Source organism: Podarcis filfolensis, assembly GCF_964270895.1.
Source record: "Podarcis filfolensis genome assembly, chromosome: 18".
Taxonomy (NCBI): domain Eukaryota; kingdom Metazoa; phylum Chordata; class Lepidosauria; order Squamata; family Lacertidae; genus Podarcis; species Podarcis filfolensis.
The window spans coordinates 7776480-7797307 of record NC_139622.1 but is presented as its reverse complement, the minus strand read 5'-3'; the positions used below and the strand labels follow the sequence as shown (position 1 = coordinate 7797307).

The window sequence follows — 20828 nt, the reverse complement described above, 5'->3', positions numbered from 1 at the left end:
CAGTCTGCAGGCAGGGAGGGTCTCATCCTGTGTACCAGATGGAGCTGATAACCAGTGGGGTGACAAAATGCAACTTGAACGCACTTTTGCAAAATGCCTGTGGAACCGAGCAGGGTTGAGCTGCATTGCGACGCGTCCCCTTTCCGCCCGTCCCGTCCATGTCCCACCCTTGGGGGGACCCTGCCTTGCCTCGTGAGCAGAAGCACATCTTCGAGCGCAGCCACACGCACACACTGAGGGGGGTGACATTCGGCGCACCGCCCCCAACTCCCAAGCCCACCCCAAGCCATCGGGATAAGGGGGCGAGCTGTGCTGCTTTGCCAGCGGCCTTCCCCGCTTCTCCCTTCGTTTTGACAGTTCGGGGGACTCTCCCCAGAGGCTCGCCTTGGCACCATCATGGCATGTTTCTTTACCGAGGCCTTTGGCCATTAAATAATCTATGGCCTGTGAAAGTGGGGAGGGGAGAAAGAGGAATGTTTATTACGATGAACTATTTTACTATTAGGCTGTATGATATTCATTATGCTATCCAGTTATTCCCATAACCAGTGGCCAACAGGCAGGTGCAAAATGCGCCTGGCTAATTTCAAATACCGGCTTGAAGCTTCTGCCCACAAATCAGTGTTGCAAAATGCAGTGACAACCAACACAGGACTCTTTTGTCAGCCACAAGAGAACACTTTTAATATAGACATCGACTTCATACAAGACATGTGGTTTTGGTTTGACTCATGGTCTAGTTGTAGATTTTCCAAAAAAAACAACCTAAAAAAAACTTTTCATAAATTCACAGAAGTGAATCAGCATGACTTGCTGTCTTCAGAGGGTCTTCCCAAAGAGTTTCTCTAACCAGGTAAAGGGTGGGAACAAGACTTGATAGCCACCCGCCACTGGCGTTTATTTACCAAAGACATAGTGTAATGCGACGCCACTACATAGAACCAGATTGTGCATGTTAAAACACAGTTTCAATTCAAAAACAAAAACCCAGGACAGTAAAATGGGGAAAAAACAAATCTTATTTTAAAAAAAGGAACTAAAATTACTCCAAAAAGCAACTGAGTTGTCTTACCATTTTCACATCCAATTTTTTTTAAAAAATCCCAACAAGAAAGTACAATCCCCAAGCGCTCTCCCTTCGTATTTAAAAAGGCCCCTGCCAAAAAACAAAACTTAGGCATTCCTGTCAATCCGCACGTCTATCTCCCTGCCACGAAGCTGGATCCCGTTCATCATACGGCAGGCTCTTTCGGCGACTTCCGGGGACTCAAATCGGACCACGCCGCACCCTTTGGACTTGCCGTTCTCCATTTTGATGTCTGCATACATGACGTGGCCTGTGGGAGAAGAAGACTCGTTTTAGCCCAGGTCTGTCCTCCTTGCCCAAACTGCATTCCTTATGAGTTATAGGTCCGCCTTATCCATTTCTGCACCATGTTATTTTGATACCGGCTCTCGTAGGAACGCCTTGGTTTCAAGTCTGAGAGTTGGACTGGAAGTCTGGAGCAGCAGAGAGATGCTGGCACGTAGGCCACTCTGCCTTTTATTAGGTAAAGGTAAAGGGGCCCCTGACCATTAGGTCCAGTCGTGCCCAATCTGATCCTGCCTAATAGAGCAACATGGGACGGACAACCCAGCCCACCCAACGATCCTTTCTCCCCTGCAGGAGAATACACATAGCTCTCCCGTGTCCTTTGGAAATTTCCGGCTCGCTCCTGAATTAAGCTACTCACCACACTCGTTGAACTTGTCTTTCAGCATTTTCCACGTGAAATCAAAAGGAAGCTAGGAAGAGAGAGAAAAAAGCAGTGAGAATCATCATCATGTGGTGGGCTGGACTATATTGAGGTCCGGTTCCGAGGGCCTTCTGGCGGTTCCCTCCCTGCAAGAAGTGAGGTTACAGGCAACCATACAGAGGGCCTTCTCGGTGGTGGCGCCGGCCCTGTGGAACGCCCTCCCACTAGATGTCAAGGAGATAAACAACTATCTGACTTTTAGAAGACATCTGAAGGCAGCGCTGTTTAGGGAAGCTTTTAGCGTTTGATGTATTGCAGTATTTTAATATTTTTTTGGAAGCCACCCAGAGTGGCTGGGGAAGCCCAGCCAGACGGGCGGGGTATAAATAATAAATTATTACTATTATTATTATCATCATCACAGGGGCCTCCAACCACCCCCCACCGAGGGCGGGGGAAGCACCACCACCCGCCAGAAGTCAGGCACCTCCCCCTTGCTAGGAAACTCAAAATGCTTTCCTACCGCAATGCAGAAACTTTCCGCCCAAGACCTGCGCTACACCCAGCCAAACAACCTATTGAGGTTCGAGCCTATGAAAACCTCCCAGCATGCTCAGTTCTGATCTCTCACAAGGGACGGGGTGGGATGTGAGGCACTGGGCAGAGGGAGGAAAACCTACCGTATTTTTCGCTCTATATGACGCACTTTTTCTGCTCCAAAAATGAAGGGGAAATGTGCGTGCGTCCTATGGAGCGAATGCAGGCTCCTTGGCTTCGCGGCGACGCGCCTGTCCTGGAAGCCGGAGGAGGAACAGAAGGGTCTCCTTCTGTTCCTTCTCCGGCTTCGCTGAAGGGCGCTGCGCCTTCTCCCTCTCTGTGCAGCGCCTCTCCTGTGAAGGAGGGGCGCTGCGCAGAGAGAGAGAAGGCGCAGTGCCCCTTCAGCGACGCGTCTGTCCTGGCTTCTGCTTTAGCCCTGCGCAGCCTCTATGGGCAGGGGGAGCCTTCATCCCGCTGCCCTGAAGAGGCTTGGCGCGGTTACCCCGGAAGCCAGAACAGCCACACGGTATCCCAGAAGCCAGATCCCTCTTGCTGTTCTGGCTTCTGGGGTTCAGAATAATTTTTTCTTGTTTTCTGCCTCCCAAAACTAGGTGCGCCCTATGGTGCGAAAAATACAGTACTTGGAGCCCCAGCCCAAAGCTCAACCCAGCGGCTTGCCATCTTGCCCCCACTCACATTTCTCACAAAAATCTGGCAAGCCTTCCTGGCTACACCGGCGGCGGCAGCAGGTCCTCCGGTCCCGAGGGCGCCAGCAAAGCTTCCGGCGGCAAAGTTCCCCCTGTCCATCTCCATCGTTCTCTCGAAGGTGCTCCCCATGGCGAGCCCCATCCTGTCTAGCCCTGCCCCCATGCCCTGCCCCATGGCGGGTCCCATCCTGTCCATGTTGGTCGCGGCAGCCCCCATGCGGTCGAGCCCCATCCTGTCCATGTTGCTGGCCGCGATGCGGTCCAGTCCTATCCTGTCGATGGAGGCCGCCCCAAGGCGGTCCAGCCCCGCAGGCATCCTGTCCATCACGGGGCCCATCCCTGCGGGCCCCATCCCCGCAGGGACCATGCGGTCCATGCCCAGGCCCATCCTTTCTATGCCGGAGCTCATGCGGTCCACGCCGGCGCCCATGCGGTCCATGGTTGTGCCGACGCGGTCCATGGCGGAGCCCATGCGGTCAATGCCGAACCCTAGCCCTGTGCCCATCCTCTCCATCCCCGTCCCCATGCGGTCTATCCCAGAGCCCATGCGGTCCATGTTGGACGCCAAGTGGTCTATCCCAAGGGGAGCCATCCGGTCGATGCCGGAGCCCATCCTGTCCACGCCGGAGCCCATGCGGTCCAGCACCAGCCCCATCCTGTCCATCTCGGAGCCCACTCTTTCTATGCCATGCCCCATGCCCGAGGGGAGCCTATCGATGCCCGTGGCCATGCGGTCGAGGCCGGGGGCCATGCGGTCGATGGTTGGGATGCTGGCCCCGCCTCCGCCGCCACCTGCAAAAGAGAAAGAGGAGAGGAGACACATCAGCAAGGGAAAGGCAGGAACAAGCCCTCTAGAAAGGGGCAACTCAAGAGACAGACCCAAGCACAATTAGTGTAATTTAAATATTGGAATTAATTGGATTAGCAGGTTCACCCACAGCCGCTTCTCCCAGCAGAATACGGGCTCTGAGGTTTGCCTCCTTCCAGGCCCGGAGCCCCATTCTTTAAATTTTCTATTTTACAATTCAGAATATCCAACCTTAAAGATATCAATGACTTCCCTTCTATTTTCAAGTGTACACAATTTCCCCCCATGTATTCAATAAACAGGGATGTGGGTGGCACTGTGGGTTAAACCAGAGCCTAGGACTTGCCGATCAGAAGGTCAGCAGTTCGAATCCCTGCGAAGGGGTGAGCTCCCGTTGCTCGGTCCCTGCTCCTGCCAACCTAGCAGTTCGAAAGCACGTCAAAGTGCAAGTAGATAAATAGGTACCCCTCCGGCGGGAAGGTAAACGGCGTTTCCGTGCGCTGCTCTGGTTTCGCCAGAAGCAGCTTAGTCATGCTGGCCACATGACCCGGAAGCTGTATGCCGGCTCCCTTGGCCAATAAAGCGAGATGAGCGCCACAACCCCAGAGTCGTCCACGACTGGACCTAATGGTCAGGGGTCCCTTTACCTTTATTCAATATACATTTTCCAATCTTCTTTAAACATGTTTTTTCTTGTTCTCTTATTCTATATGTTAGGTCCGCAAGCTGAGCATATTCCATCAGTTTACGTTGCCATTCTTCTTTAGTTGGGACCTTGCTCGTTTTCCGTTTTTGGGCTAACAAATCATGAGCCACAGTAGTGGCATACACAAATACCCTTTTTTAACACCTGGGGATTTCTGTCTGAATTATCCCCAGCAAAAAGGACTCCACAGCCCCATTTCTCTGCCAGGTTCTGACTTGCTCCACACACTGGTGTGCTCTATCGCAAGCTCACATTTTTGAACGAAACTTCAGAATACGGCGGGGTGTGCACTGTGGAGGGTGGCTGGGCAGGGAACTGACCTGGCTATCCTAATCCCCATCTCCTTTCTCTTTGGTTGTCAGGCGAGTAAAGACAACCAGAAAATGCCCTTTCAAAGTAGAGGGGGGAGATGGCAGTGGCTGCTTTGCTGAGCACACACAAGACCAAAGCCTAAGAAGGGTTTGTCACAGCTGGGAAGACACAGAGCGGGCCACACTTACCCAGCCCCCTGTCCAGGGTGTCCCCAAAGCTACGAGGCATCCCCATTTCGTTCCTCGGGAAGTCTCTTTCAAACCCGCCTCCGATCGCACGGTCCATTTCTGGAAACAAAGAGCAGGTTTTAGTCCTCTGCCAGGGGAGGAGAAAACACAAAGCCAGCAGGCAAAGTAAACGAAGCTTCCCAGTCTATACCGACTGGCAGTGGCTTCTCAGAGCTTCAGGCGAAGGACATTTTCATCCCTTACTAGAGACAGGAGGGATTGTTATCGCCACTGTGATAGGAATTTTGAGGTCTTAGATATATGGCAATGTTCATAACCGCACGTACATAGATCAGCACAGGAAGACCGACCTGAAGCCACTTTGATTCCTAAACTGAGCAAATATTTTCTCTGCAAGGTCAAAGTGGGAAACCTCCCCATTGTCTTTTCCTTCACAAATCCTGTCTTAAGGGTATGTCTGTGTTTGAATAGGGTGTGAGCCTGTGACCTGGCCTAGGAAATAAGTATTTATCACTACAAAAGACTGGCCAGGCTCCCCAAGCAATCCAATCAAGTAACCTGCCAGACAGGAGATAAATAAGGACAAGAGAAAAACAACATTTAAATTTCTGTTTAGATCGCCTTTTCTGTGATGTAGCTATGATGTTTCTGGGGGTGGTCTTGATCTACAGGGTGGCAATTTCAAAAGTCTTTATAAGGCCTTGCACACTATTTTTCTGGGTCCTCCTCCTTTCCTGTGTGTGAGGGGAGCACCCCGTTGCAACAGATCAATACAGATCAGGCTTACTAGCTGCTTTGCTTCTCAATATTCTCTGGTTGGCCTCTGTTGTTTTCTCCTACCAATAGGGAACCTATGTAAGGACTCTATATGGGCTCTTGGATACCCCATAAGGGAAAAGAGCAATTTTTGTTTACAACACCATGCAAAGGGAGCGCTCTTGAATCCTGGAACTCAAGTCAGTTAAGCATGAGTCTCTTGATCTCAACGTTGTGGGTTGGAGCCCCACGCTGGGTGAAAGACTCCTGCACTGCAGGGGGTTGTGATCCCTTCCAACTCAACAATTCTATGATTCTTCCACTAAGCTACGACCCATCCCCAAAAATGAGCCCAGGGACAACTTGCCTGGTACCAACACTCATCTTTTTGGCACCCGGCAAAGGCATTTCTACTCTCTCAGGCTTTGGGGCCCAATTTATCGTGTTGTGCCAGGTAGGTGGGAATTTGCTACCATTTCTATGTTTGGGCATATGTGGGGGAGGGCATTTTTTTGCATTTGATTATTGTGGGTGAACACTTTTATCAGTTGCACTGCTTTTAAATGATGGATTTGTGGCAGATTTTGTTGTGGTTTTACACTGCTGTAAGTCTTTTGCTGGGACACGGGTGGCGCTGTGGGTTAAACCACAGAGCCTAGGACTTGCCAATCAGAAGGTTGGCGGTTCGAATCCCCGCGACGGGGTGAGCTCCCATTGCTTGGTCCCTGCTCCTGCCAACCTAGCAGTTCGAAAGCACATCAAAGTGCAAGTAGATAAATAGGAACCGCTCCGGCGGGAAGGTAAACGGCATTTCCGTGTGCTGCTCTGGTTTGCCAGAAGCGGCTTAGTCCTGCTGGCCACATGACCCGGAAGCTGTACGCCAGCTCCCTCGGCCAATAAAGCGAGATGAGCGCCGCAACCCCAGAGTTGGTCAGGGGTCCCTTTACCTTTACCTAAGTCTTTTGCAGGAAGCGATGAATAAGCACACAATAAATAGTCTGTATGAGAGGCGTTAATGGTTTGCTCCCTTTTTTTGTTTCTTATGTATTTCGTGTTCTCGCTTTGTATGTTGCATAAACCACCCTGTGGTCTTCGGATGAAGGGCAGCATACAGATTTAATTACTTTTTAATAAATAGTAATAAAAGCACCCGACAAAATAGGCCTGCTAGATGGAATTCAAAATCTACCAAGGCCAGAGACATGCTTCCAAGGGCCTTTCTCAAACAAGAGCTCTCCTCTGTTGTCATCTGGCATTCAAAAGCATACAGCTGGACCACCTATCCGCCCCAGTCAATAATAAATAATAAATTTTATTTATATCCCACCCTCCCCAGCCGAAGCCGGGCTCAGAGTGGCTAACAACAGTAAATGATAAAACATTCTAAAATCATTTCATTATAAAATTAATTCCAATCAGATTAATGGCAACCATTGGGCTAGAGTTCTGTGAGGATTGCCAAAGGAGGGAGTCAGGCTGTGCCCTGGCCAAAGGCCTGGTGGAACAGCTCTGTCTTGCAGGCCCTGCGGAAAGATGTCAAGTCCCGCAGGGCCCTAGTCTCTTGTGACAGAGCGTTCCACCAGATTGGAGCCACAGTCGAAAAAGCCCTGGCTCCAGTCGAGGCCAGCCTAACCTCCTGTGGCCTGGGACCTTCAAGATGTTTTTGTTTGAAGACCGTAAGTTCCTCCGTGGGACATACCAGGAGAGGTGGTCCCGTAGGTACGAGGGTCCTAGGACGTATAGGGCTTTGAAGGTTAAAGCCAGCACCTTAAACCTGATCCTGTACTCCACCGGGAGCCAGTGCAGCTGGTATAGCACTGGGTGAATGGGATCTCGCAGCGAGGACCCCATAAGGAGTCTCGCTGTGGCATTCTGCACCCGCTGGAGTGCAGAAACTCAATGTCCAGGAATAACACGAGTCATGGCCCATCAACATTTGGAGGGCCCACAAAAGGTCCCTCATATCCCTGTCAAGACTAGGTGAAAGAGAGATGATCAGAATCAAAGATTTAAAGAACCTCAGAATCGATATTCTGAAAATCTTATGGGTTTCAGCACCATTCTCCTTCCCAAGCCCTATTAAGCGCCAAGCCGTTTATGAAGATTGCCAATCTTTTTACTCACCGCTCATCCTGCCCAGGTTCATCCCAGAAGGGAAACGGCCCAGGTTCTCCATTCCGCTGAAAGGCCCTTCCATCCCTGAATAACAACAATAAAAGCAACAGTGAGCAAGTTCCCAATCCCTCCTGCCTTGCCAGCTAACCCATCTGTGGGATTTGAGAGGGCACCAGGCTCAGATTTCAAGAGCTCCAATGGCTCCTTTATTTTCAGACATTAGCGGTATGTAAGGCTTGGGACGCGGGTGGCGCTGTGGGTTAAACCACAGAGCCTAGGACTTGCCGATCAGAAGGTCGGTGGTTCGAATCCCCGCGACAGGGTGAGCTCCTGTTGCTTGGTCCCTGCTCCTGCCAACCTAGCAGTTCGAAATCACATCAAAGTGCAAGTAGATAAATAGATACCGCTCTGGCGGAAAGGTAAACGGCGTTTCCGTGCGCTGCTCTGGTTCGCCAGAAGTGGCTTAGTCATGCTGGCCACATGACCCGGAAGCTGTACGCCGGCTCCCTCGGCCAATAAAGCGAGATGAGCGCCGCAACCCCAAAGTCGGTCACGACCGGACCTAATGGTCAGGGGTACCTTTACCTAAGGCTTGGGACTTTAGAGCTTTCCATCCGGTCAAGCCAACCACTGTCTGACCTACTCTGGAAATGCAGCGTATGAACACATTAAATAAAAGTGCTGCAGAGACGGCCTGGGAATATGCACGGCAGAGGAACCTGCTTTGAGGTGAGGGTCGCATTAAGTATCACCAGGACCCCACTGCAATCCTGCCTCCGTACACCAGTTCCTGCCCCCGTTCCCCCACTTACCTCCCATTTTGTTCATTCCAAAGCCCAAGCCTTCTATGCCCATACCTAAAAGAGAACAGACAAGACAAGTGGAAATTAGAACCCATGACAGCGTTAAGATTTAGAGGACTGATACACCTGACCTGGTATTGTCTGCCGTGGTTGACAGCAGTTTCCCAAGGTTCCAGACACAGAGAACAGTCTTTCCCCACTGCACAATCCTTTCACTGGAGACAAAAGGCCAAAAGCCTTCTTCCCTAGTCTAGCATCCCATTTCCCACTGATTATTCTTGGAAAGAGGACATGAGGATTAACAGTCGCTGGGGCAACCCGGTCAGATGAGGGGGATAAAAATAATAAAATTATTGTTATTAGCGTTGCCAGTGGCTGGGATTCAGGGGCAGACTGCATCTTGCTCCTGCAGGCTGCATACAGTCACCATGCCAAGCAGTCACAGATAACTGTTCTCCACAATGCGCTGGGTCTGCCATCCCTTTTTAAGGGAACGGCCATTGCCACTCCTGTGGGCGTGGATTATCTAAGTGCCGTGTGAAGGAAATCAAAATCGTTTCCAGCGTGTTGCCGGACAGCAGGGACGCAGACGGTTGCTTGCTCTCAGTTTAGGCTCAGGCACCCTCTTTACTCCCAAGAAATAAAACTTGTTTGGGACAAACAGGGCGGCGCCGACAGTTCGCAAACAAGAGACAGAGCTTTCGGCTTCATCAGCCTTCTTCCATATCAGATGATGCTGGACGACAACTCCCTTTGTCCCTTTCCACCAGCCGTGCTGGCTAGGTCTGGTAGGAGCTGAGAGTCTAAGCACACCCAAAAGGCCAGCTTCCCCCTATTATCTGCCATATATCTTTAAAGCCCTAAACAGCCTCGGTCCAGTATACCTGAAGGAGCATCTCCACCCCCATCTTTCCGCCCAGACACTGAGGTCCAGTTCCGAGGGCCTTCTGGCGGTTCCCTCACTGTGAGAAGTGAGGTTACAGGGAACCAGGCAGAGGGCCTTCTCTGTGGCGGCGCCTGCCCTGTGGAACGCCCTCCCACCAGATGTCAAAGAGAAAAACAACTACCAGGCTTTTAGAAGATATCTGAAGGCAGCCCTGTTTAGGGAAGCTTTTAATGTTTAATAGACTATTGTATTTTAATATTCTTTTGGAAGCCGCCCAGAGCGGCTGGGGAAACCCAGCCAGATGGGCAGGGTATAAATAATAAATTATTATTATTATTAGAGCAGATTTAGACGAATAGGGTCCTCTTCAGATGCTGCTGAATTATTGTCCAAAACCACTTTGAAGCCCATATCGTGATATCGGTTTCATAATCTTTGACCTGGCAATAGACCACGAAATATGATGCGTGTGTGATGCAAAAATCACAATGCGGGAGAAACCGTGAAGCCAGCCAATGGCTCTACACAGCTCCACCCTTATTTCAGACATTGTGATGTATCGGTGTATCGCGATGTTTAGTTGGTGATGTATCACAAAGTTTGAAAACCAGATCCATCCTTATTTCAGACACCGGAATAGACCAGCACAGAAATCATGAGATCCAGAAACACGGCAGAATGCTAGAGGAGACAGCAAAGGAAAGAGCCCGGCCCCAGTTCCTCGCTCACCTCCGGGTCCCAGGTTGCCCATACCCAAACCCTTGTTCAAATGGTTTGCATCAATAGGTATTCCTCCTGGCCCCAGTCCCATGCCAATGCCTCCGAGTCCATCTGCAAAAGAAGAGAGGTTCAAAAACCAGCCATCAGTATCAGTGTGCATTCACCCCCTCCCTGGAAAGAGAGGACAGGCTAGTTCCCTCCTTGCTGCCCTTCCGTCGGCAAACGGAAACCTTGTTCCAATGGGCTTTGGTAACTGACCGCTTTAAATGAAGTGGCTGGTGCCGTGCAGTTTTTCTTGTAACTATTGGTGTGTTTTAAACAGTTTTTATACGTATATCTAGCTTTAGTTCCCTTTTATGGATCACTGCCTTGTCGTGGCGAAGGGGCTTGAATAACTCAAGAGAAGCTATGCCATGCTGGGCCACCCAAGATGGACAGGTCATAGCCAAGAGTTTAGACTGAATGTGATCCACCTGGAGAAGGAACTGGCAAACCACTCCAGTATTTTGCCAAGAAAACTCCATGGGCATAGAAAAGGAAAAGCTTTCAGAAGAAAGTGAGTTTCCAAGGCATGCTTTGGTTCATGGGGTCACGGAGAGTAGAACACGACTAAGACGACTTAACAACATAGCTTTAGTTGGGTTTTACTCATTTTTCCACATTTTAAGGTCAGTTTTAAGCCATTGCAGGATATGCGTAAGTGGGGTTTTCGCTGAGCTCATGGCAGAAGCTCCCATGTACACCGTGCCAGAAATGGAGGGGAGAAATTAGGAATCTGGAACATGACTGGGATGCAGCAAGGAGGAGGAAGACTCAAGGGAAAGAGTCGTGGGGGGCAGAAAGAGAGAGAGATGCAGGAAGATACGGCCTGCAAGTTAATTAAAGGACAGCCCCCCCCCCCCCGGCTCCCCTGACCATACCTCAAGTCTCCACAGGGTGCCACGGTACACTGGTTGACAACCAATGACGCATACTAATTTTAAAGTGCCCAGACAGCATAGCCCACTGACCATCAGAATTTAACTTTTTACGGTGGGAAATAGCAGGAGAGCAAGCAAATCTCCCCGATGACAAGAACACACTGTTCCACAGGGCAGGTGTGCGAGCTACTTCCCACGTGGAGTAACACAGCCATTTATTGTGTAACCTTTTCTGGAGATACTTACGAGGAAGCTGCTGGGGCCGCTCCGGAGGGAAGAAATCCCCTTTCGGCAAGGCTCGCTCGTCCTGAAATATCAGATGCACAGATCAATACAAAGCCAAATGCAGCAGATGCCTGCTGTAGCATTCGATTTTGCACACAACTGTGGGACGCCCTCCCACCAAATGAAAATCATAAACAGGCTTTTGATGGCAGCTCTGCATAGGGAAGCTTTTAATGCATAGGCATAGGTAGGCAAGCCAAGGCCCGGGGGCCGGATCCAGCCCAATCGCCTTCTAAATCTGGCCCGTGGATGGTCAGCATGTTTTTATGTAAGTAGAATGTGTCCTTTTATTTAAAATGCATCTCTGGGTTATTTGTGGGGCATAGGAATTCGGTCACGCCCCCCCCCCAAAATATACATTTTTTGCCCTATAAGACTCACTTTTTCCCTCCTAAAAAGTAAGAGGAAATGTGTGTGCTTCTTATGGAGCGAATGCAGGCTGCGCAGCTATGCCAGAAGCCAGAACAGCAAGAGGGATTGCTGCTTTCACTGCGCAGCGATCCCTCTTGCTGTTCTGGCTTCTGAGATTCAGAATATATTTTTTCTTGTTTTCCTCCTCCAAAAACTAGGTGCGTTTTGGGGTCTGGTGCATCTTATAGAGCGCAAAATATGGTAGTTTCCCCCCCCAAAGGGACAGTGGAACAGCCCCCTACTGAAATAGTTTGCTGACCCCTGCTTTAACGTTTGATGTTTTTCTATTTTGGTGGATTGTAGAGCTGGGCCACACACATCGTCCAAAACCCATTTGTGAAGTCCGTATCGTGATATCGGTTTCATAATTTTTGATCTGGCGATAAACTGCGAATCGTGGGGTGTGCGCGCATGTGCGTGCTAAACACAAATCATGACGCGCAAAAAACAACAACAACATGAAGCCAATGCCTCTAAGAAGTTCTATCCTTATTTCAGACATTGTTATGTATCAATATATTGCGATGCTTAGCTGGTGAAATATTGAAATGTTGAAAGCCAGTATCACCCAGCCCTAGCTGGAAGCTGCTGAGAGTGTCTGGGGCATATACATTACGTGCATGGCATATAAACATTATTATTGTTCTACTTACCATCTTCACATGCATCGGCCTGTCAAACAGCAGCTGCCCATTGAACATGGCTGTGATTTGGGTCAAGGAGCGTACGTCGCGGATTAGCCCAACAAAACCCCAAAGAGATGGCCCCTGCAAGCACCTGACAGCTTTTTGTTTAGTCTGACCAGATCCAGCTCCTTCTCCAACTGACAGCTGCCAAAGCGTGACACTCGAACCACGAGTCTATCAGCAGAGGCCATCAACCTTTTGGAGCCCATGGGCATATTCAGAACGCTGAGGTTCTCTAGGTACTTTTCTCTTACATTCCCCACCCCCATCTATACTGCTCCAGGTCTGGGTCAAAGTCAGAGCCACTGGAATCAAAATGAACGCTCCTGAATTTGCATGACGGGGCTCCCAAAAAACCACCATCCAATTAAAGCTTACACCGGAAGATTGCACTGTTTTTTTTTAAAAAGAAAAACCACAGGCTGGTGTGTGCATGCACCCTAAAGTTTCCATTTTGTGGAACTGCCTTCAGGCTGAATTCAGACAGGCCTTCTCCCTAGTGAACTTCAGGTGCCCGGTGGAGACTTAATTTTCCGCAGGTGTTTTAAGGAAGCCTTTCTGGTTAATTTTAAGTCTCTCTTTTGTAACACCACAGCGCACGGCTTAGAAACGATAGTGGTAAGTGGCATGTAGAAATAAATAAACGGAACCACCAATAATCACTGAAGACATCTATGGACACAGAAGTGACCCTTGATTTGTTGGGTGATTTTGAGAACACCTCTTGAAAAAAAATAATGGGTATCTGTGTCTCAGGTCATGTTTTTGCACCACAACAATAATCTATAATTATGATTGTTCAGAAAACAGAGGCATAGAATTTCATGGTGGGGTGGTGTAAAGACTGAAAAATATATGAAATTTTAAATAAATCAGCTTTACAATGTACACACCTAACTCTTCCTCAGTACTTCAGCCACAGGTAGAGGGTCACATGGCAAAATCCTGAACCAAGTTTAAAAAGATTCCCTGCATGTAGAAAGCTAGCATGCCGGCGGAGGTTCTAGCCGAGAGATGGAGAACTTGTGGCCTGCCAGGTATTACCAAATTTCAACTCTCATCAGCCTCTAGGGGTCAGGGATGATGGAAGGGTACATCTGGAGGGTTACAGATTCCCCTACCCCATAGCTAACCTCAGCTTCTCATTGACATTAGTTTTTTTCTACATAGAGGAGATTGTGAGGTCCCACCCCATGCACAGCAACAGCGAACAGCGTGAGCCTCAAACAGCCAGTCCAAAAACAGATTCCCATCTCAAATGCTGTTTGTATGAACTAGCCCTTATATCAGGGCTTCCCAAACCCGTGTCCCCTGCTGTTTCTGGACTACAACTCCCAGCATCCCTAGCTAGCAGGACCAGCGGTCAAGAATGATGGGAGCTGTGGTCCAAAAACAGCTGGGAACCCAAGTTTGAAAAACCCAGCTTGCTTAAGGTTGGGACACAGAGGTGAACCCCCAGCATCTCCACCAAAAAGCCCATAGATTATTCCCTGGGTGTACGTGCAGGAATTCTGCAACTTGTGCCCTCCTTGGCTATCACCCTTCCCACCTCCCCCCCCAGCCCCAGAGAAGGATACAAATGGCCTGAACAGCTTCAATAGCCTGCTCAAAAGTCACTGTGCCGATGCCCCGGCTCTTCCCATCTTTGTCTTCCAGGATGTCGGCCCGGACTACTACGCCAGCCATGCTGAACACCTCCTTCAGCTTCTTCCAGCCAACTTTGTAATCCAGCTGAAGGAGGCGAGGGAGAACGGTTAGTGTTTGTACGAAAATGTATTTTACAAAGAACAGATTGCATCGGGCGAAAAAGAAACCTATGTACAGTCATACCTTGGGTTGAAGGTGCTTCAGGTTGAGCGCTTTCGGGTTGCGCTCCGGAAGTAACGGAGCGTGTTACGTCCAGGTTTCGCCGCTCGCGCAGGCGCTCAAAATGACGTCGCGCACATGCGCGGAAGCAGCAAAACGCAACCTACGCACGCACAGACGTGCCTTACGTTCTATTCAGGATGCGAACGGGGCTCCGGAACGGATCCCATTCGCATCCCGAGGTACCACTGTAACAAATGCAAATCTTGCGACTCCAATGAAGGTCACAGAAATGCTGAATCCATTGCCTTGACCATTTGTCAACTACCTGTTAAAGTGAGCACCTGTGTCTCTGAGGTAGTGATAGCAGTGGGGGCTGGCTGGCTGTTTTGCTGTTGTTTTGTTGAGCATGAAGACACTGTGTCCAGAAGGTGTTGGTGAGGACTGAGAAGCTATAATTTATGGACTGCTTCAAAGGAGTTTTAGAAGAAGCAAGAAGACCCTCTCTTGGGCTCAAGGGAGAGAAACACATTGTACAGTGGTACCTCCGGCTGCGAACAGGATCCGTTCCGGAGATCCAGCCGCATCCTGAGGAATTTGCAACCGGAGGTGCCGCTTCTGCGCATGCGCACGGTGCGTAGAGCACTTCTGCGCATGCGCACGGTGCGTAGAGCACTTCTGCGCATGCGGCAAAACCCGGAATTTGCCGCGTTCGCATCCTGAAAGATACGCAACCAGAGGTGTGCATATCTAGAGGTACCACTGTATTAGACTCGATATGCATAAATACTACTGCTCGTTAATAGTCGCCATCCTGCAAGCAAAACGTCATCCTCAGAGTCTTGCGTGTGGCGTCTACTTCATCGCTAGGGCTTTGAGGGTGAAACCGCTGCATCGCTCTGCACGACTCAGAAGAATAGCTAACAAGAACACAGTGCTTAAGCAACAGAAGAGTGACCTTTAAGGTGAAAAGCCAACAAAGCACAGATAGGACTAAAAGTTAGCCTGAGGGGCGGCTTGTATCTCAGTTATCATTCAGAAATATCTCTGAGCAGAATCAACCACAACACAGCATACAAATGAAGCTCAGCTGTGTTAAAACCACCCACAAGACCTGTTTCACATAAAGCAGGCATAGGCAAACTCCGGCCCTCCAGATGTTTGGGACTACAATTCCCATCATCCCTGACCACTGGTCCTGTTAGCTAGGGATGATGGGAGTTGTAGCCCCAAACATCTGGAGGGCCGGAGTTTGCCTATGCCTGACATAAAGGAACAGCTCTCAAGCGGCATGTTTACTGCATTAAATTAAGAGCTGACTGAGCTAAAAGTTAACCCATTAGCTGGAAGGGTCCCCTGGGCACAAAATTAAGACACACCTTCCCACGCCTCACCCTGCCTTTTATATGGAGTGGACAATGGTGCTTTTGAGAATCAGAAGAGCTCTCTGTTCCCACACTTTGTTATGGTGATATATTATTGTTAACAAGGGCACCCTGATGTGTCCCTTTCCAACAAACTCCATTCTTTCCCCCCAGTCAGTCAGAATGCCATTAGGTTTCTCTCTCTCTCTCCCCCTCTGATCTGTTTTCCCTAAAGGCATTTTCTACTTTGCAAAGCCAGGGATCTCAAACAGTGGATGGTGCTGTTTTGGAGACATAAGGATCCAAACGTGAAAAAGGAAAAAAGAAGACGACTGTGTAGGATTAAATAGTTTGCTTGCTTTTTCCTCTATCCTCTCATCTCTATTAGGGAGGGGTAGGGACCGCCATGCTCCCACATCTCTGTTCATCACTTAGCAAATACTAGATGCTTTTTTAAAAAAAAAAAACACCTATCAGTAGGGGTGGGGAGGTTCAGTGCAAGACCTCTTCCGCCCCTCACCATCACACTGCCTTTTGGGCAAGAAAGAAAGCAGAGGACGGATAAGAAAATACACTCAAAACATCCACACTCAAAATATCCTGCTTCATAAAGGCAAAGGCATGTAAAGATGTTCAGCTGCCCTGACGCCAGTGGTAGAACCTTCCCAAGCAAAGGCAAGATGCAAAAATTTCAAGAAGCTGCGAAACCACCAGGCTCCTTAAGGGACAACACAGGTGACACAGCGCCCGAGCAAAGGCAAGACAAAGGGGCCACTCACATTGGCCACAAAGACCGTGCTCCCAAGCCTGCCTGCCTGCAGGGCATGAATGATCTCGTTGGGGATGTTCGGGTTATTGAGGATGCTGGGAGGGATGTTGATCATCCCGGGGCCGCCGGGACCAGGGCCGATCCCCATCCCGCCACCAGATGCAGCCATGGCCTTCTGTACGGCTCTCCTCACATGCTCTCCATCAGGATCCTAGGACAGAAAGGGGGGAGGGGGTTAGGCAAGCTCTCATCCTGCACAGCAGCCGGAAAGCCAGCTGTCTAAGAAAGCGAGAGATCAGGGAAGCATTCGTGCTCAACCTTCATGCTGGTAGGATGACTTCCGATGTAGGTAAGAGCAGTGAATCATGTGAGACCTGGAAGGGGAAATTGATATAGCCCAGACACAGGTTGCTCAGCCCTGTGGTATAGTGGTCAAGAGCAGTGGACTCGTAATCTGGGGAACCGGGTTCGCTTCCCCGCTCCTCCACATGCAGCTGCTGGGTGACCTTGGGCCAGTCACACTTCTCCGAAGTCTCTCAGCCCCACTCACCTCACAGAGTGTTTGTTGTGGGGGAGGAAGGGAAAGGAGAATGTTAGCCGCTTTGAGACTCCTTAAAGGGAGTGAAAGGCAGGATATCAAATCCAAACTCTTCTTCTTCTTCATCCTGCGCAGCAGCCAGAAAGCCAGCTGTCTAAGAAAGCTAGAGATCAGGGAAGCATTCGTGCTCAACCTTCATGCTGGTAGGATGACTTCCGATGTAGGTAAGAGCAGTGAATCATGTGAGACCTGGAAGGGGGAATTGATACAGCCCAGACACAGGTTGCTCAGCCCTGTGGTATAGTGGTCAACAGCAGTAGACTCGTAATCTGGGGAAGCGGGTTCGTGTCTCCGCTCCTCCACCTGCAGCTGCTGGGTGACCTTGGGCCAGTCACACTTCTCTGAAGTCTCTCAGCCCCACTCACCTCACAGAGTGTTTGTTGTGGGGGAGGAAGGGAAAGGAGAATGTTAGTCGCTTTGAGACTCCTTTGGGTAGTGATAAAGCGGGATATCAAATCCAAACTCTTCTTCTTCTTCTTCCTTATGAGAACTATCCTGTGGCACTGGAATTCTTGGGGGGGGGGGCGCTCCACTACACTGTCTTATGCAACCGAGCCAGGGCAGGGGGGGGGGGGACAGGCAGCTGCAGCCTCCATAGGCTCACCTCCTTCACTTTCAAGGGCCGGCCGCTGAGGCTGTGCTTGTTGAGAACTTCCACAGCCTTCTTCATGCTCTCTTCCATCTTGAACTCGACAACACTGCAGGGGGGAAAGGAAAAAAGAAACCCAAACAGAATCACAAAGGGCCCCCTGATGTCACCCGTGCCCCCTGTTCCATGCCCAGTTGCTACAATAAGGTGGTTCAGCTACTTACGCACATCCCTTTCGACGTGGAAATTTCATGGCAGGCAGAGAGGAGCAGAGTGCAGAGCAGGAAGGAAAAGGAACAGGTCAGTAAAGAGCCAGATGAGCTTAAGATATTTAAAAAGGATACTTGTTTGTCTTTACAGTCGTTAAGGTCAAGATTTTGCAGTTTTAACAAGCGGCAGAACTATCTGCCTGCATCCTAGAAGCTACATGGCTAGGGCTGACGCAAAAGGAGTAATGATATGCAGACAAGACTCCCAACTTCTCTCAGAGACGTCACTCTTCGAGCTCCTACTTGCCTCTAGGACATCCAACCTCTAGCCACTCTACCCCCAAAAGAAATCAGCCTTCAGGGAAGAGTCTGAAACTACCTTCCACTGAACTGAAAAGCAATGGACGCCTGCAACAGCTATCTTCATTTTTTACATTTAGACACAGACTGCCATGGAGTTCTGACATTTATGCAACCTCTCTCTTCCACACCGAGCTTACAAAGGTCAGCAACGAGAACCACGAGAAACATTTAGGCTAAGGATTTGGACGTTCATGTACCAGTAAAGAAAGTACACAAGGACCCATGCGTAAGTCATACAGCCAAACACCAAAGGAGGGCAGCAGAGGGTTGCTGCTGCGTCTAACATGCCCCATGTCCACCTCCTCCCACCCCACACCAAGCAGCTCTGGGGCAGCGCCGACGATAAAACCATACACACTACGCATCCCAAGTTCATTTGGTTCCACGCCGTTAACAGTTACATTATTTATTTTTTTATCTTTTTTTTTTTTTTTGGTCATGTAGTAAAAATCCACGGAAGAAATTCTCTCGGAGACTTACCCTTGACTTTCCTTCAGCGTCCATTAAGAGCTCCACGTATGTTACCTCACCAACTACAAATGAGATTCCAGACGGTACATAGACCAAGGGAGAAAGCCAAGAAAACAAGGGGGATTTAGAACAATCGTCAACAACCTTATATGGAGCCTTTGCCTTATTAAAAGCCCAGGAACACTCCACATTTGCTAGTCCACCGCAACTTGGCGTTACAGGTGTGTGATACGTATCAAACCAGAGTCGAACACATATCCTTGATTTCCTCGCACTAGGTTACCATGCCTTTCAAGTTTCCCTCAGGCTTTGATACCCGTTCATCTCTGGGGACCGAGAGGAGAGATGGAAACCTCGCATGGGATATTGTCACCCTCTTTAGCCAAACCCTCGAAACTAATTAACGCTTAAGAATATTAAGAAGGGTCCTGCTGGATCTAGTCCAGCACCCTGTTCCCAGGGAGGCCAACCAGGCAGATGCCTATGGGAGGCACACAAACAGAGCCACTCTCCCCACAATAGTGGAGGCAGCCTTCAGGGTTATCGTACCTGTTGGCAGCCTGATCCTCTGTTAACTTGTCTAATCCTCTTTTAAAGGCACCCAAGTCGGTGGCGATCGCTGCCTCTTGCAGGAGGAAATTTAATAGCTTAACCATGTGTGAGGAAGCCCTTTCTTTTGTCTGTCCTGCAATCGTCCCACATTAAGCTTCACTGGATTACTCCTAGTTTTAGTGCTATGAGACAAGGAGAAAACGTTTTCTCTATCCAATGCATCATTTTAGACACTTCTATCTTGCCCCCTTACTTGCCTTTTCTCTATACTGGAAAGCCCCTTCCTCATAGGGGAGTTTAGAGTCTATTTAACAGAAGACCAGGTTGGTTTTTTCTACTCCCAAGTTGCCCCTGAATTCAGGATTCTATTTATGCCATGTGGCTAAATCTTGAATTTACAGGCATCTCCTACTTTTCCTCAAAGGAGCTACGGATAGTGCAAAAGGGTTTGCACTTCAACCCGACTCCTCTCATGTAACTAGTACAACACTCTAGCCCTTCCCACTTCCACATTTCTTTCTCCACAGTGACCAGATGCGAGTTTTACAATACAGATTTTGCTTTGCGCCTCTTTTCAGCAATCGAAAAACCTGAAATTCTGCTTTCCGCCATTTGCTGCGGCTCCCCAAGTCTGGGTTAAAATAAGCGTCGTGGGGGGGGGGGCAGCGGAGGGAAATACTACACTTTATGCTGGAAAGCATGTGACCTACTTAAATTACTGGGCCGAACTTCACAGCCCAAAACCCATTCCTCCCAAACACTGTCCTAAGAGAGAGGGTTGAAACAGGTCCCATCCCACTAGGGGTCTAAGTCCAGATCACATCACTTTGCCAAAGCTTTTCTGAGTCAACACTGGGTCAGCGTTTGAAAGCAGCCAGGCGACAGTCACATTTTGCAACTGGCAACGGGCCTTTTGCGACTGAATGGAGATGTCCAGGCATCACTTTTGAAGTCTAGCATCTCCACCTGCCTGTCCTGGTGAACAATCCAGTTCCCAGGAGCCAGATGGCTCCTAGATTTTGTATCCCATTGCTCTGTGTACTGATTTAGGTGGAGGAATATCAAGAACACTGGCATAAAGTTAAATAATTTAAAAAAAGGATAACATACCACACACCTGTAACGTTAAGTTTCACCAACAAGTGATAAAACTGATCACCGAGAGGACACCATTAAAAACATTTCAAAGAGAGGCATCCAAAACACACCAGGTGAGATCTGAACAGACCACAACACTTAAAAGTCTTCTAAACCATACTTACTGGCACCAAAGATGCCTCTGGAGAGTTACTATTATTAAGGGCTTTATACATCCCACGGTTGTCGAGTGATGGAGCAGCAGTCTGTCACCTCAGTTTAGCTGCTGCTCCTAAACCTGAACCTTGGGGCCCTGTAATTCTTACATACAAAAACCCAGAATGCTAACCGTTTTTAGAGCCACATTCCTAGTTCTTGGAACTATGGTGACTTGCATCGAGAGTAATTAATTTGGACTGCCTTAAGCAATCGTTTTTGGTGAATGGGGCTGGGG

General features: G+C 49.3%; 1 protein-coding gene across 4 annotated transcripts in view; it reads right to left on the bottom strand.

The window, feature by feature from the left end:
* Positions 1-657: 657 nt before the first annotated feature.
* Positions 658-20828, bottom strand: part of HNRNPM (heterogeneous nuclear ribonucleoprotein M) — a 24950-nt gene continuing 4779 nt past the window's right edge. Inside the window, exons 3-15 of one of the 4 annotated variants that reach the window (XM_083594567.1) lie at positions 18755-18807; positions 17718-17819; positions 16526-16726; positions 14154-14307; positions 12544-12593; positions 11441-11501; positions 10284-10385; positions 8678-8722; positions 7875-7949; positions 4995-5093; positions 2970-3772; positions 1734-1785; positions 658-1337 (exon numbers count right to left, since the gene is read on the bottom strand). In XM_083594567.1, coding sequence (XP_083450693.1) covers positions 1174-1337; positions 1734-1785; positions 2970-3772; positions 4995-5093; positions 7875-7949; positions 8678-8722; positions 10284-10385; positions 11441-11501; positions 12544-12593; positions 14154-14307; positions 16526-16726; positions 17718-17819; positions 18755-18807 — 1961 coding nt within the window. In that variant the 3' untranslated portion in view covers positions 658-1173. Of the gene's footprint in view, positions 1338-1733; positions 1786-2969; positions 3773-4994; positions 5094-7874; positions 7950-8677; positions 8723-10283; positions 10386-11440; positions 11502-12543; positions 12594-14153; positions 14308-16525; positions 16727-17717; positions 17820-17926; positions 18808-20828 lie in introns of those variants that run through there. The other 3 variants (XM_083594565.1, XM_083594564.1, XM_083594566.1) reach the window with 3 other exon arrangements.